The sequence below is a fragment of the Cryptomeria japonica genome, chromosome 7, assembly GCF_030272615.1.
Source record: "Cryptomeria japonica chromosome 7, Sugi_1.0, whole genome shotgun sequence".
Lineage (NCBI taxonomy): Eukaryota > Viridiplantae > Streptophyta > Pinopsida > Cupressales > Cupressaceae > Cryptomeria > Cryptomeria japonica.
Window position 1 is genome coordinate 51,763,949 of NC_081411.1, and position 13,111 is coordinate 51,777,059.

The following is a 13,111-nucleotide window of genomic DNA, read 5'->3' on the forward strand; positions in this document are numbered from 1 at the left end:
GGCAGCTACAACCCTCTCAATTATGGAAATAACTTCACACACATTTCCTTCAATCAAACGGGAAAATATCTATAAAGCCACACACACGCTTCATCATGATTTACCCAAGTGTGCAAAGTAACGGTGAAATGACAAAACTCTAACACCTTCTTAATTATCCATCACTTCCACACAAGTAGCTCGATGCACTCATGATTACTTTCCATATTTATAATTTTAAACTACTGAAAAGAGAATATTCCTTCTTGTTGCACCACTTTTATTTTCACCAAAAATCCTTAGAGTTAATTTTGAAATGAACCCATGAACCTTGAACCATTTGAACCTTTTGACAAAAAGTTCAACGGTACAAGTTCATTTAAGTGATATAACAGTGAGTGAGCGAAGCACACAACAACACTGGGAATGAGCAACAATAAGGACTATTAAACATGAACCTTGAACCTTTTGAACTACTTGAGATTTTGATCAAGGTTCAAGGCTGCATATCAACTTAAAACATATGGACCCACGCTCGTTAAATAACAATACATTGTCGTGACTCACAAAAGGCATTTGGAACCTTGAACCTTTTGAACTGCTTGAGATTTGGTTCAACGGGTTCAAAAATTCAAAGACCACAAACAAAAGTGCACTTGTTCACACGACAACAAAGACCACAAATGACTCTTTTACAAAACACGCTTTGAACCTTGAACCTATTGAACTTTTTGACAAAAAAGTTTAATGGTTCAAGTACGAGGGAAAACAAATGACCTGACAAAAGAGAAAGGCACAAAAGGCAACCCGCGAGTATGAACATTCAAAGGAAAATAATTGCGGGGGAACTAACACAGTGCTTGGAGCGATGAACCTCTAGTTTCTTCCAAAACTTATTCCCAGCTGCTTTAGAGTTGGGAGCATAGATATTAGAGAGAACCCAAGAAAAATCATCTCTAATATGCTGAAATCTAACAGAAACCAAATTGGAATCAACATCCAAGCTTTCACCCTTTATGTAATTCAAATTCTAAAAAATAGTAGTCCCACCCAAAGCACCTTCCGAGCTACTACCAACAACCCCACAATGCTTGAAAAACTTCAGATTTTCCACCTTTTCCCTAATCATTTTAGTTTCTTGTATAAGGACAATATCTAGCTTATGATCCCTAATCATGTTACGAACTATATCTTGTGTATGGGGCGCATTAAGTCCTCGTATGTTCCAAGAAATAAATTTCATTTTTTACGAGGGGAACAAACCTCATAGATGGTCCTTGGACTACCATCCACCAAGTTACACCTGCATTTTTTCTCTCTCAACCATTTAGTAGATTTTCTACCATAAGTGATATTCGGTGTACCAGTATCAGCTTTATGTTTCTGCCTTGTAGAAACACCAACATGTGGAACCACAATAGTCCTTCCAACCTTCTTAGATTTATTTTTCTCAACTTGGATAGACGGAGCTTCACCCCTCACATCCTCTTGGGTCAGCAAGTGATTCTCTTTCCTTGATTTTAATGGATCGCTCCCACTACCAAACTCCCTCTGATTTTCCTCCAACAAGTTTTGGGGGAGAGGGGAACTCTCCTCTGCAGGATAGGTAGACTTCACATTCTCCTCAAATTGAGAGTACATGCAATTCACAATCTCATTCCGATCCTCCTTTTCCATGCTCTTAGGACTGGAAAAAGAAGCTCTAACATCATTAAGTCCAGCCTCAATTTCTCCTTCCTCAAGCTATTGAATAACTAGGTTAAGCATATGACCATCTTTAACAAAACGCTCTGTATAACCAGAATCATCCTCAATATTACCTTTTGCCATATCAGATCTCTCCTCCTGTTGGGCTTGCAATGTAGTCTTGATAACATCAGTATCTCCATCTTGCTCTAATTAAACCGGACTAGAAGATTCAGATTCCTTCAGGTTCTCAATACTACCATCTTCATTTTGAGCCATCGTTGACATTTTTTTCTCTCCAAATCTACTTATGCGGGCCATTGTTGCATCCATAATTTTCTTTAGGGGAGGCAACAACCTTATTAATCTACATAGGATATTTTTTAGCCCAATTCCTAGATTTTTTACATTTAAAACAAACAAAAGGCATAGTCTCAAACTCAATTGGCTGGGTCCATTTTCCCAACCTAGAAATGATATCCACCGAGGACAGGAGATCAGTATATTGATTAATACAAATGCAAATCAGTGCATAAACCATTCTTTTCCTAGCTATCGTCATTGAGTCAACAGAAAGAAGTTCCCCAAACAAGCTAGCCAAACCCTTAAATACATCCTCATGCTAGAACTCCAAGGAAAAACAAGGCAATCTAACCCAAACAGGGGCAGAACCAAAAATACCATCATTCAGATGTAGATTAGGGGACCAATGCTTCAAAGCCAACAAAGTCTTCCCAGTAACCCAAGGGCCTCCACAAAGAACATCAGACAAGTCTTCGTCACAAGAGAAGGCAAAGGAGAAAAACCCTTTAGCCATAGTTGTTATTTCAATCTACCCTTTCAGGCGCCATCTCCTCTTAGCGAAAGATCTAACAACATCAATATTAGGCCTAGCACCCATAAATTTTCCAACTAATGATAAAGCCATAACAGAGATATTTTGATCAATCATAGAATTAGGGACAACAATCGCAAAACACCCAGAAGCCAGATTCAAAATACTATTAGTAGGAGGGAAAGCCGACTTACCACCAGGTTTGATATCAAAGAGGGAGGCCCAAGGTTTACTCTACCCCCCCACATCATGAGGTCCCTTTCCAAGGTCATCAGGAATCCCCACCTTATGTGGGTCCCCATCTTCAGAAACTATGTTGTCACCCTGATCGCTCTCAGTCTTTTCACCCACCTGCTATCCTTGAGTGCCAGCATTTGCAACACTCCCCTGCAGATTCGTCAAAATCGAAGGGGAAGGTCGCCCGCCCAGGTTCCTGCTCAAACTTCCCATAATCTAAGAAGTTCGAGAAAAGTAGAGAAGTTAACATCTATTAAATCAAGTTTTTTCCAGTTGTAATGTCTTTAATTATGCATTAAGAAACCTATATCTTTTTGAAAACTGAATAGTTTTTATCTTTAATATTTTTAGGAAAATAATAATAATTCATTCTGAAATTTATAAAATATCATAATCTTAGTAGCTAAATAACAATGCCAAATTTAACTCATCAATTATCTATTTACTAAGGATATGTAACTTCCTCATCTCATAATAAAATATATAATATAATATGATGATGAGTTTAAGAATACAAATCCTTATACTCATGTAGTTTAAATGTTAGGCAATAGTTTACTTATTGTTGAGAGGTAAATTTATACACATTTACATTTTGAATTAAGGTATTTCTTTTTTATCTATGTTTCATTTTAAGCCAAAACAATACTATCAATTTCTTATTTGGTCAATCACTCAAGTATAGACAAAATTTTGACCTTCTCATTGCCTATCTTGATCTTGAATCTACTTTTCCAATCTCACTACTAAAGCATATGTCCTTGAAATAGTATTCTTATATTTGCAAAATAATTATAAACATCCTTTCAATCAATCAAAAGGTATGTTAAAAATAATGCATCATTATAAGATTAAAGAGTTGCACACAAAAATATTTCAATATTATTTTATTCATATATACATGTATTTACTAAAGTAACATAATCATTCCAAAGATTGCAACTTAACATCAATTGACTTCTTTAATTTAATTCATTAACCTATCACTAGGAATAATACATACTTAAACTATCAAAAGTAAAATGATAGATACCTTCTCTCTAACAAATTCCTACATAATATGTATATATTTATTTATTAATTAAAATTATTATTATTTAAATACAATTTATTTTATGCATATGCAATTATTATACAAAGGCCTTCTAATTATCTAATTCTTATGTGAGTCTTGCCAACTCGACAATCACACGTGAATATGAATGTTTTTTCTTCTTCCCTCACCATATGTTTCTACCTAAAATTAATGTTAACAATAGAAAAAGGTGAAAAAGGCTATTTGTGGACCTTTTTATCTATAAATTCATCATTTTACGCATTATTGTTTCTTGTACCTAACATCTATACAAACATATTATTTCAACTCCAAAGCACCTTGGTTTAGGAATTTGTTTCTTATTATCAAGAAGACTACATTGAATATATCTAGTCTAAAAATCTAATATTTTATGAGAATAATATTTAAGTCTTGCATCCTTATTTCAAAGTAAATGGATAAAAAATCTTTAATTTTTATTGTAAGATATAGTCGATTATAAGCTACTTAATAATCATGGATGTAAAAATAAACAATTAATCTCTTCTAATTAAAAGAAATAAAACCAATGGTATATTAATATTTTAGTGTATTATACTACATTTTCTTGACTCTCTAAAATGTTTTAAAGATTTGGTGGTGTCAAAGTAAATAAATAAATAAAACTATTTAAGAAACAATGTGGAATTAAAAAAGTTATAAATTAAGATTAAAAATACCTACATAACTTTCTTCAATAAATATATGGACAAAACTCTTAAGTTTTCTAGGCAAAGATACTATTTGAAAAAGAAATAGATATGAAAATAGTATATAGATTTGAGAAAATAGATTACATACCTAGAATTCCCACAAAATATGAAAGTGGTAAATCAATTGATGAGATCTTTGTTAAGTTATTTCCCTTTGGTATTATGCTATAATCTTCCCACCCAGACATTCCAGATACCAAATCGCCCTCTTTAAAATTTGGATGATTTGAAAGTATCACTTTAGCAACTGCAAAACCTTGTAAAACCTATATAAAGAAAAATCAATAACTATATCAAATTATAGTTTCAACATTCTTAAAATTTCTACAATTCTAATTTATTTTTAAAAATACTCGTGAAAAAGTATGCTTTCCTTTCTAATTTCTACTTACAAATTGCAAGGATTATTTATCATTTTGACTACTAAAATTATGTGTCCTTGTAATTATAAAGGATACGACATAGAGTTTTAAAACCTCATAATCTAGCATACAATGTCCTTTTTAATTTATGTGATCAAGAGAAAGAATTCATATGCATAAATTTTCACTTCTAATAATCTTGTATCCATGGATCCTCAATATGTCAATGCTCTAAAGGTCTTGCATTACATAGACATACAAAATATACCCATCTCTCATCCTTGAAACATCTTGAAAAACCATAGTGATATTACAATTGATATTTTGTTATGTTCATAGTTTGTGTGTTGTATATATTTTATAGTATTTTTAGTTATGTAATCATTGATTATATGCTAAATACCTTTTTTTCATTTTCATGTCTTTTATAAAATTATTTGAAATCTAAATAGTGTATTTGGATGTTTCCTTCTTGAGAATATATTATATAACTTGCAAAGAAACATAAAAATAGGTTTTGATCAAATAGAGATGGATGGTCAATGACTTAAATATTTTGAATTGTTAACATAATTTAAAAACTTAATTGCATATTCAATTTCGAAAATTTATTGTCATGAAAATTTAAACATAGATTTTTAATTATAAATTTATAAATATTAATCATGATGTACAAATACATTTCTAAATAAAAAACATTGAAGAAAACTATGATTGTAAATTAATATAAAGTTCTAATGTATGATACATGTCATGGTTTCATTGCTAATAGTTTTGATCATAGGTGAAAACCTAACGAAAGTTGAAGCATGTTCATAAATTAGAATGGGATAATTATATTGTGATCAAATTGACTAAAACTTATGTGGAAGCTAAGCATAAGATATGGTAGTCTCTTTGGTGATCCATTAGATTATGTAGCCAAGACCGAGGAGATGAATTATTTTTAAGGTATGGTAAGTTGAATGAAGCAATTGGAGAAAAAATGATGATTCAATATGAATATGAGTGGTTAATAAATTTCTGGAGGCCTAGGACTAATTTATAAAATTCTGATGAACATGTGGTACAAGCATCTGGGCTTACAAGATATGAGCACCATCTAAAAATATATTTTTCAGTTTGTTTGTTTCAATATTGATTTATTAGTTTCTCTTTATCTGTTGTGGGATAGCTTAAATCATGCATATTAAGGTTTGATTTCTAGAATAAAAAGTGTTAAATTCTCACTGACATTCTCTAGGTTTAATCTATTGTTTAATGTGTGTGATTTAAAACTTACCATTGTCGATCAATTGTAGAAGTTCCTACCAACAATCTTACAGATCTTGTCACACAAATTGCCGCATTTTATGATACACACACCCCAGAACCAAGGCAGTTCAAGCTCACAAATATTGATGTGAACGCATTAGTTTGATGATTGCAACCTGGTGGTTATGTTTGAAAAATGTGGAAATAAATGTAAGACATGTGAATATTTGAACAAGGGCTTAATTGAAATTTGGTCGCATTGATTGAAGGATATGTACAACATGAATGGATTAAGACACTTTCAAGCAAGTGAACTTAGCAGATTCAACACTTTCCCTATACTTGCGTATTCTTGAGAAGGGTATGGGCATCTTACAAACAATTCTCAAACCAACCCTTGTGATCTATTTGACTGAATGCCTTTAATGATAATATTGGATTTACTATGATATTGCTATCAGGGTTCAACTGTGTAGTTTTTTAGTCAAACTCATTGACCCATGTGTTCACGAGTAGTGGTTCACAAGAACCCATCTCTCATGTGGAAAATACCTCCTAACTATCAATATTGGATTTGTTGAAGACAATTGAACCAAGCAAATGTGGAGACAGATTTTTCAAACATTCCCTAGCTCTCGCGCGACCTATTTTGATTGGGCTAAGATATCCATCAAATCACAAAGGATTTGAGAATTTTGTCAGATGTTATGGTTGCAATTAACCGAGTAGGATCTAGAAACAACCGACAATAAAGGGAGAAAGAATTGAAACATCACAGAGAGGGGGAATCGATAATCATTTAATGACACTCATCAATAAGCAAAATAGTAGCTTGTTTTAGCAAAATGGAGACAAAGAACAGTAAGATAACAATTTGATGTTTTAAAAATAAAAAATAGTCTATATCTCAAAAAATTAACTTCGATCAATTTTATATAAATATAATTTTAAATAATTTAAATTAGAACAAAAATGCAAAGGTATTAGCATAATTATAATAAAAATAATAACAAATAAAAAATTCTCAAAAAACTTTTAAGAATGAGCTCGAATCAAATAAAAAATAACATTCGTAAGATCATTTGGTCAATACAATAGTAAACAATAAAAGAGTACAATTCAAATCTATTTTTCAAATGTCACAATTTTAATTTATCTGTTTGATTTTAATTTATTTTTCTTATTAATTTTACTTTAAAACAATTATTATATTAAAATATAAAATTAAACCTATTTTATCATTGAAAGATCTCTAAATTTTATCCTACATCGAACCTACAAAACAAAATGCTTTTAATTGTTTGACAACGAAATATTGAATTTATTTAAAATATGAGAAAACCAAATACAAAGACAATTGAAACTCTATATTCACTATTCAATCTCACTAAATATTTCGATTTTCTCCATAGATATAAGTAATGAAAATATGCAGTGTTATCATAATTTGATGTAACAAAGAAATCCAATGCTACATATAAATAAAACATTAGAGTTAATAATCGTTCCATCGCCTTGACGACTTATCTATCTGCTTCTCAATTTCTCAAATTCTTTCTACAATTCAGAGAAAATAAAAGGTTTGCATCCTCATGAATTATCTTTGTTCACAACCACCTCTGCGATCTAGGCATCTTATACAAACTCTTAAAAAAGGAGAACCAATAAACGATTTTGCAACCACCTTAGTCCCTTTAAAAAAGTTGAAAACCCTAGTCATAAGGAAAACAAAGCCTTGCTAAAGAAAAATCATGTTCTAAAGAGTTGATAAGGTTGAAAGTTTGTCTTATTTATACCTCTTTCATAAAGTTAAAAAAAATTATCAATCCTTGGTGTCTTTTAAGTCATGTGGAAATTTATGGTGGTACAAAATAACGGTCGTAGTTGAATTAGTTTCAAAATGACACAAAAAGTCAATAATATGAAATTTGTGAAAAATTACAAATTGCAAAAAAGTCATTAGCGCAAGTTTTATAATCTCATTTTGGAGTCAATTTAACAGCGTCCCAAAATAAGTTTAATATATAGAAGTAATTTTAATCTTGGAATTTGTTTAATTAATCCTTAAATAACGATTGACTTTGAATTATATCGTGGCTATTATTGAAATATGATAACATTATTTTGATTTTTGTGTACAAAAAATGAAATTATATAACTTAATTACCACTAGTAATTAGCTATTATGGAACTAAGCATGTGTTGTGATAGTGAATGGGTGGACCAATGGTCCAACTTTCTTTTATTTGAATATTATGATACAAATAAGTACTTGTTATAATGTTGGTTTATTTTTTATTTAAATTTTTTAAAACTTGTTATGGGTATCCTTGTATAAGTTGCATTGACATATAGGGTTTAAATAAGTTATAGGGTGCAAAATTTTCGAAGAAAAAAATAAGTAGCTTTATCCATTCATAAATAGAATAATTTATAGAGTTCTAATATAGTAAAAATTAGAATAAAGTTTAATTACGCTAAACAAGTGTCACATAGTTGGCGAATACTTACATAAGAAATTAAGAGGAATTTTGTTGTCATTCTTAATATTTTGAAATGATTAAAAAATTATGATTTTAAAAAAGGGTTAAAAATACAATGATTTAAAAAAAAATTATAAATATAAAGAGTACATACAATAGTTAGGTTTTTGATAAAAAATATTTATATTTATTTTAATTTAAATAGTGTGAATCAAAACCCTATAATTGATTTTATTATCTGTATTTTGAAAAATAAAAAAAAGTTAAAATTTATATCTAGCAAAATCTTTTTATTTACAATATTATAAATAGTAAAAAAACTAAAAAAATATTTAAAATGAACATTTTTTTTTAAAATATAAAAAATTTATCCTCAAAAATCTATCATTCCTAAAAATTTACTAATACCACTTTTTTTCATAAAAAATATAAATCTCAACTTTATAAAAATCAAATTTATTTAAAAAAAATTATAATCAATTATAATTGATACAAAATAATGATGATTAATCAGATGCAATAATATATATTAATAATATTATATTCATAATAATTATTTTACATTATATTTTGTATTAAACATATAATTAATAATTTATATTTTATGTAATGTAGTTTAAAAAAAATATCAATATCATTTGTTCCCCTTCAACAAGCGAATCAATCCCCATATAATGCTCCATCAAAATGATACGTAAGCAATAATTATAATTTATTTATTTTTAACGTATGTGCGAAAGAAACTTTTGATGTTAGATTTCCGAAATTTTTTTGTGGCATCTATGTAGTGGTGGGTAGGACCCATGAGATTGTTTTAACCTTCCAATGGGCAAGAGCTCTTGAGGTAGATTTTGATGCTTGTGGTTGTTTTTGGTATTAAAAGCAACCAAAAACGAGGGGGTTGACCCATAGGAACAACTAAAAGGCCAGTGGCAGAACCACTATCCGCAAATAATCAACAAAGTAACAACCTTTTGCCTCTATAAAAAAAAAACCATTCTACGAGAGTTTATCAGAGTTAAAGTATTACTAATCAGAGTTTTAGCCATTTGCCACGCAGGGCAATAAACAGAGAAATATAAACAAAAGCATAAACTAACCCTATCCACCCAAAGGCTACTAGACATAGACAAAAAACCAGTAATCCTCCACATGCAGAAAATTATTTCTTTTTCCCATGGCTCTTCTTGGGGAGTAGCTTTCTAGCCCATTCCTTGGTGAGGAATTTGAATAGGGCTTTGTAGTCCTCATCATCCTTGTCTTTCCCTTTAGTCGTGCTTTCCTGCATGAGGCACAGAGTGGTAGCCGAGCATCGCATAACATTCAGAGCAAATTTGGAAACATCATGCATCTTGGACTTCGCCGCCTCCAGTCTGCTGGTGATCACCTACACATTATCAGAGAGGGCCTCTATTTTTTTCTCCAACTCCGCCAAGTTGGTTTCCTCCTCCTCTTTCACGCTACTGGCCTCCTCCACAACCATCATTTTTTTCAACTTGAAGGTCGGGGAGGGGAAATTTGATGGCTCCAAACTCTTGGATGATGTGGGGCTTTCTGAAACCCGGGTGGAGCTCACAGGATGAGGGGTCAGGTTATGATGGGGTAGAGCCATTTTATCAGTCGGAATCGAATTACTAGTGTCATGCAAAGAGGAGGGGTCTCTCAGAGATTTTTTCGAGGGTTTAGAAGCCATCCTGCTAGAATGACGGGGGGTATTGTTCTTTAGTAAATTCCATATTAGAGTCAATCTCTTGAATTTTGACTTTCTTGGGAGTTTTGCCCTCCTCTGGGGAGTGTTTTTTGTTTTTCTTGCTGCAAGAGCCAATTTCTGGGAGCCGAGGAGAGCTAGCATCATTAATAGTAGGAGGGTGGGTCGAAGGGCTAGTATTAGTCACGTTCTAGACAGAGATGGAATGGGGTGGGCAGAGGGCGAGGTGAAAGTTATACAGGTGGAGAATGAGGTCTTGGTGAAGGATGGGAAAATCTTTCCCTTTTTTCTTAGCTTCAGCTATATCCTTAACATTAGCATCCATAGAATGCAGTAAGAAGAACATAATGGAAATGTAGTCTTTATTCCTCAAATGGTTTAGGAAAGGGAGATGGTAGTAATAGAATATGCCATACCTTCCCTCCAATGTAAAATATTTTATCACGATATAGCAGACCTCGTCCCACGGGTGAGAGAGCTCCTCCCTGTTGAAGTCGCCCGCCCTCTTGACAGGGTTTTCGCCTTGGCAAAATAACTGATTAAGGCTAGTGGAATCCGTAATACGGCTCTGTTTTTTCCATTTCCTTCCTTCCATAGAAAGACCTGTCGCCTGGGCTATAACCTCTTCATTAATTTTGAACGAGATCCCCCCATGGTCACCCTTCTGTCTTCCCAGGAAGTCACAAATTGTTTGGATAGTTTTTCGTCATTTCCCTTCATATTCTCCATGAATTTATCAATGCCGCCTTCCGAGTAGACAAACCACACCACCGGTTTTACTTTGAAGTCATCCACTTTATTGGGTTCTAGTCTGAGCCTGTCCCCCCCCATTCTTGAATCCTCCAGCTTAACAAATTGAAAGTGACTTCCAGAAAAAATGCAGAGCCGAGGTAGGCTTAAGGCAGAGTTGATAAAATAACTATGCCGAACTTGAGCTAAGAGGACATAATAATCAGAGTGATTATTATCTCTTATTTCCGAGTAGATATCAAAAATAGAAAATCTACTCGTAACGTGCGAACCTTCAATCAAGCCAATGTGATTTGACATTTCCCTATCATCGCCTTTATCATCGCCAGTTGGCTTTGTCCGAGTAATAATTATCAAATAATCATTCCCGATGTATGTACTGTCATCATAAATCCATCGCTTGTGGTAGTGGTGACTCAGCTTGCCTTTGATACGTGGCCATCTGGGATAGTAATGGACGGGATTCCCATGCCAACTTAAAATTTGAACGAAGGTTTCCTTCATCTTTGGGTAGATAAAACGGTCCCTTCCTAGGTATAGGCCATTTCCTTTTCCAAGATTACCTTGGTGGTGACCGACAGCAGACTGGGGTCCCTCCAACATTGTAAGCCGTTTTGTAGCCTTCCCAGCACTGCCATGGAATCGACAACTTTGTTTCCTTCTCTAAAGATATAGCGGATGGTGAAGTCCTCCAGGTTGACCAGAAGGCTCCTAACATCGCTCAGAATGGATCCCACTCTCCAACCCACTGATGAGTTCCCTTTCATTGATTCCACAATGATCTGAGAGTCTTCTTCAATTTCCAGTTGTTTAATTCCTATGGAGTTGGCCAGTTTTAGACCCCATAGGAGGGCCATTCCTTTAGCTTGAGTGACTGTATTGTTCTTTAGGTTGCCTGCATAAGCTACTACAGTGTTCCCCAAATGATCGCGGATGATACCACCCCCCGCTTGACAATTGCTTTGGGATGAACCATCAAAATTCAGCTTAAACCAGTGCAATTTAGGGGTTGACCATCTGGTCGTCCTTCTTTTGTTTTTGGCATTGTTGTTGAAGATTTCAAAACCAGGGGGGAGCTTCCATTTTTCAACAATTTATTTCTCTATCCAATTAGGAGGATAAGGGGGGGGTTTCAATTTTGTCACCTCTAAGTTTTTAGAGATCATCTTAAAGAAAATGTGAGCCATGCTATCAGGGGGGGTCTCAGTGTCTTTGAAAATTTTGTTGTTTCTTTCTCTCCATAAGGCCCAGCAGATGTGCGGTGGTATTTGTTTCCATAATTGAATGATGAGGGGGTGATGGGAGGGGGGGTCCAATCAAAGATAAAAATTTTAATGTCCTTCTGGAAGACCCAATAGAGATCACATTTCTGAAGAGTGTTAGTCCATAGATGTTCAGCAAGGTGGTAGAGGACAAATAGGTGGTCAATAGTTTCCTTGTTAGCTTTACACAAGATGCATCTGTTGGGGATATGGAACCCCCTCTTTTTCAAGTTATCCAGAGTGAGGGTTTTACCATGCATGAGGAACCACCAGAAGAAATTTATTGTAGGGATTAGTTGAGGGTTCCATATTTTCTTCCAGCACTCAACATCCGCAGGGGGTTTCAAGAGCTGACTGTAAGTAGACTTTACCGAGAAAGAGCCCGATTGGGTCTCTTTCCAGATAAAGATGTCTTCATGAGAGGACAGGGGGATTCTAGTTTCCAACAAAATGCTCTACAAGTCCTAAGCAAGAGGGACCAGGTTAGGTCTGTTGCTGAAGACGTGGACAATGTCCTTCCAACATTTTCTTCCTGGTTCCAAATAATCCGCAATATAATCCCCCAAGTGACCCTTTAGGTGGTGCATGATTTGATGGAAACGGGTGTTAGCCAAGGGCCTATCCTCTATCCAAAAGTATTCCCAGAATCTCACATTCCTACCATTTCCCAGTTGCCATTTCAGTCCTTCTCTTACAATCAATTTTCTCTTCAGGATGTTGTTCCATGACTTGGATCCTTGGGGGAGATTGGTTGTACTCAAATTGTA

At 33.6% G+C, this 13,111-nt stretch overlaps 1 protein-coding gene across 2 annotated transcripts in view; it reads right to left on the bottom strand.

Annotated features, from left to right (window-relative positions):
* LOC131046468 (2-alkenal reductase (NADP(+)-dependent)-like) overlaps window positions 1-13,111 on the bottom strand; it is a 61,743-nt gene that overhangs the window by 27,100 nt on the left and 21,532 nt on the right. For both annotated transcript variants that reach the window (XM_059209364.1, XM_059209363.1), the window contains exon 2: window positions 4,614-4,791. In XM_059209364.1, coding sequence (XP_059065347.1) covers window positions 4,614-4,791 — 178 coding nt within the window. The remainder of the gene's footprint in view (window positions 1-4,613; window positions 4,792-13,111) is intronic.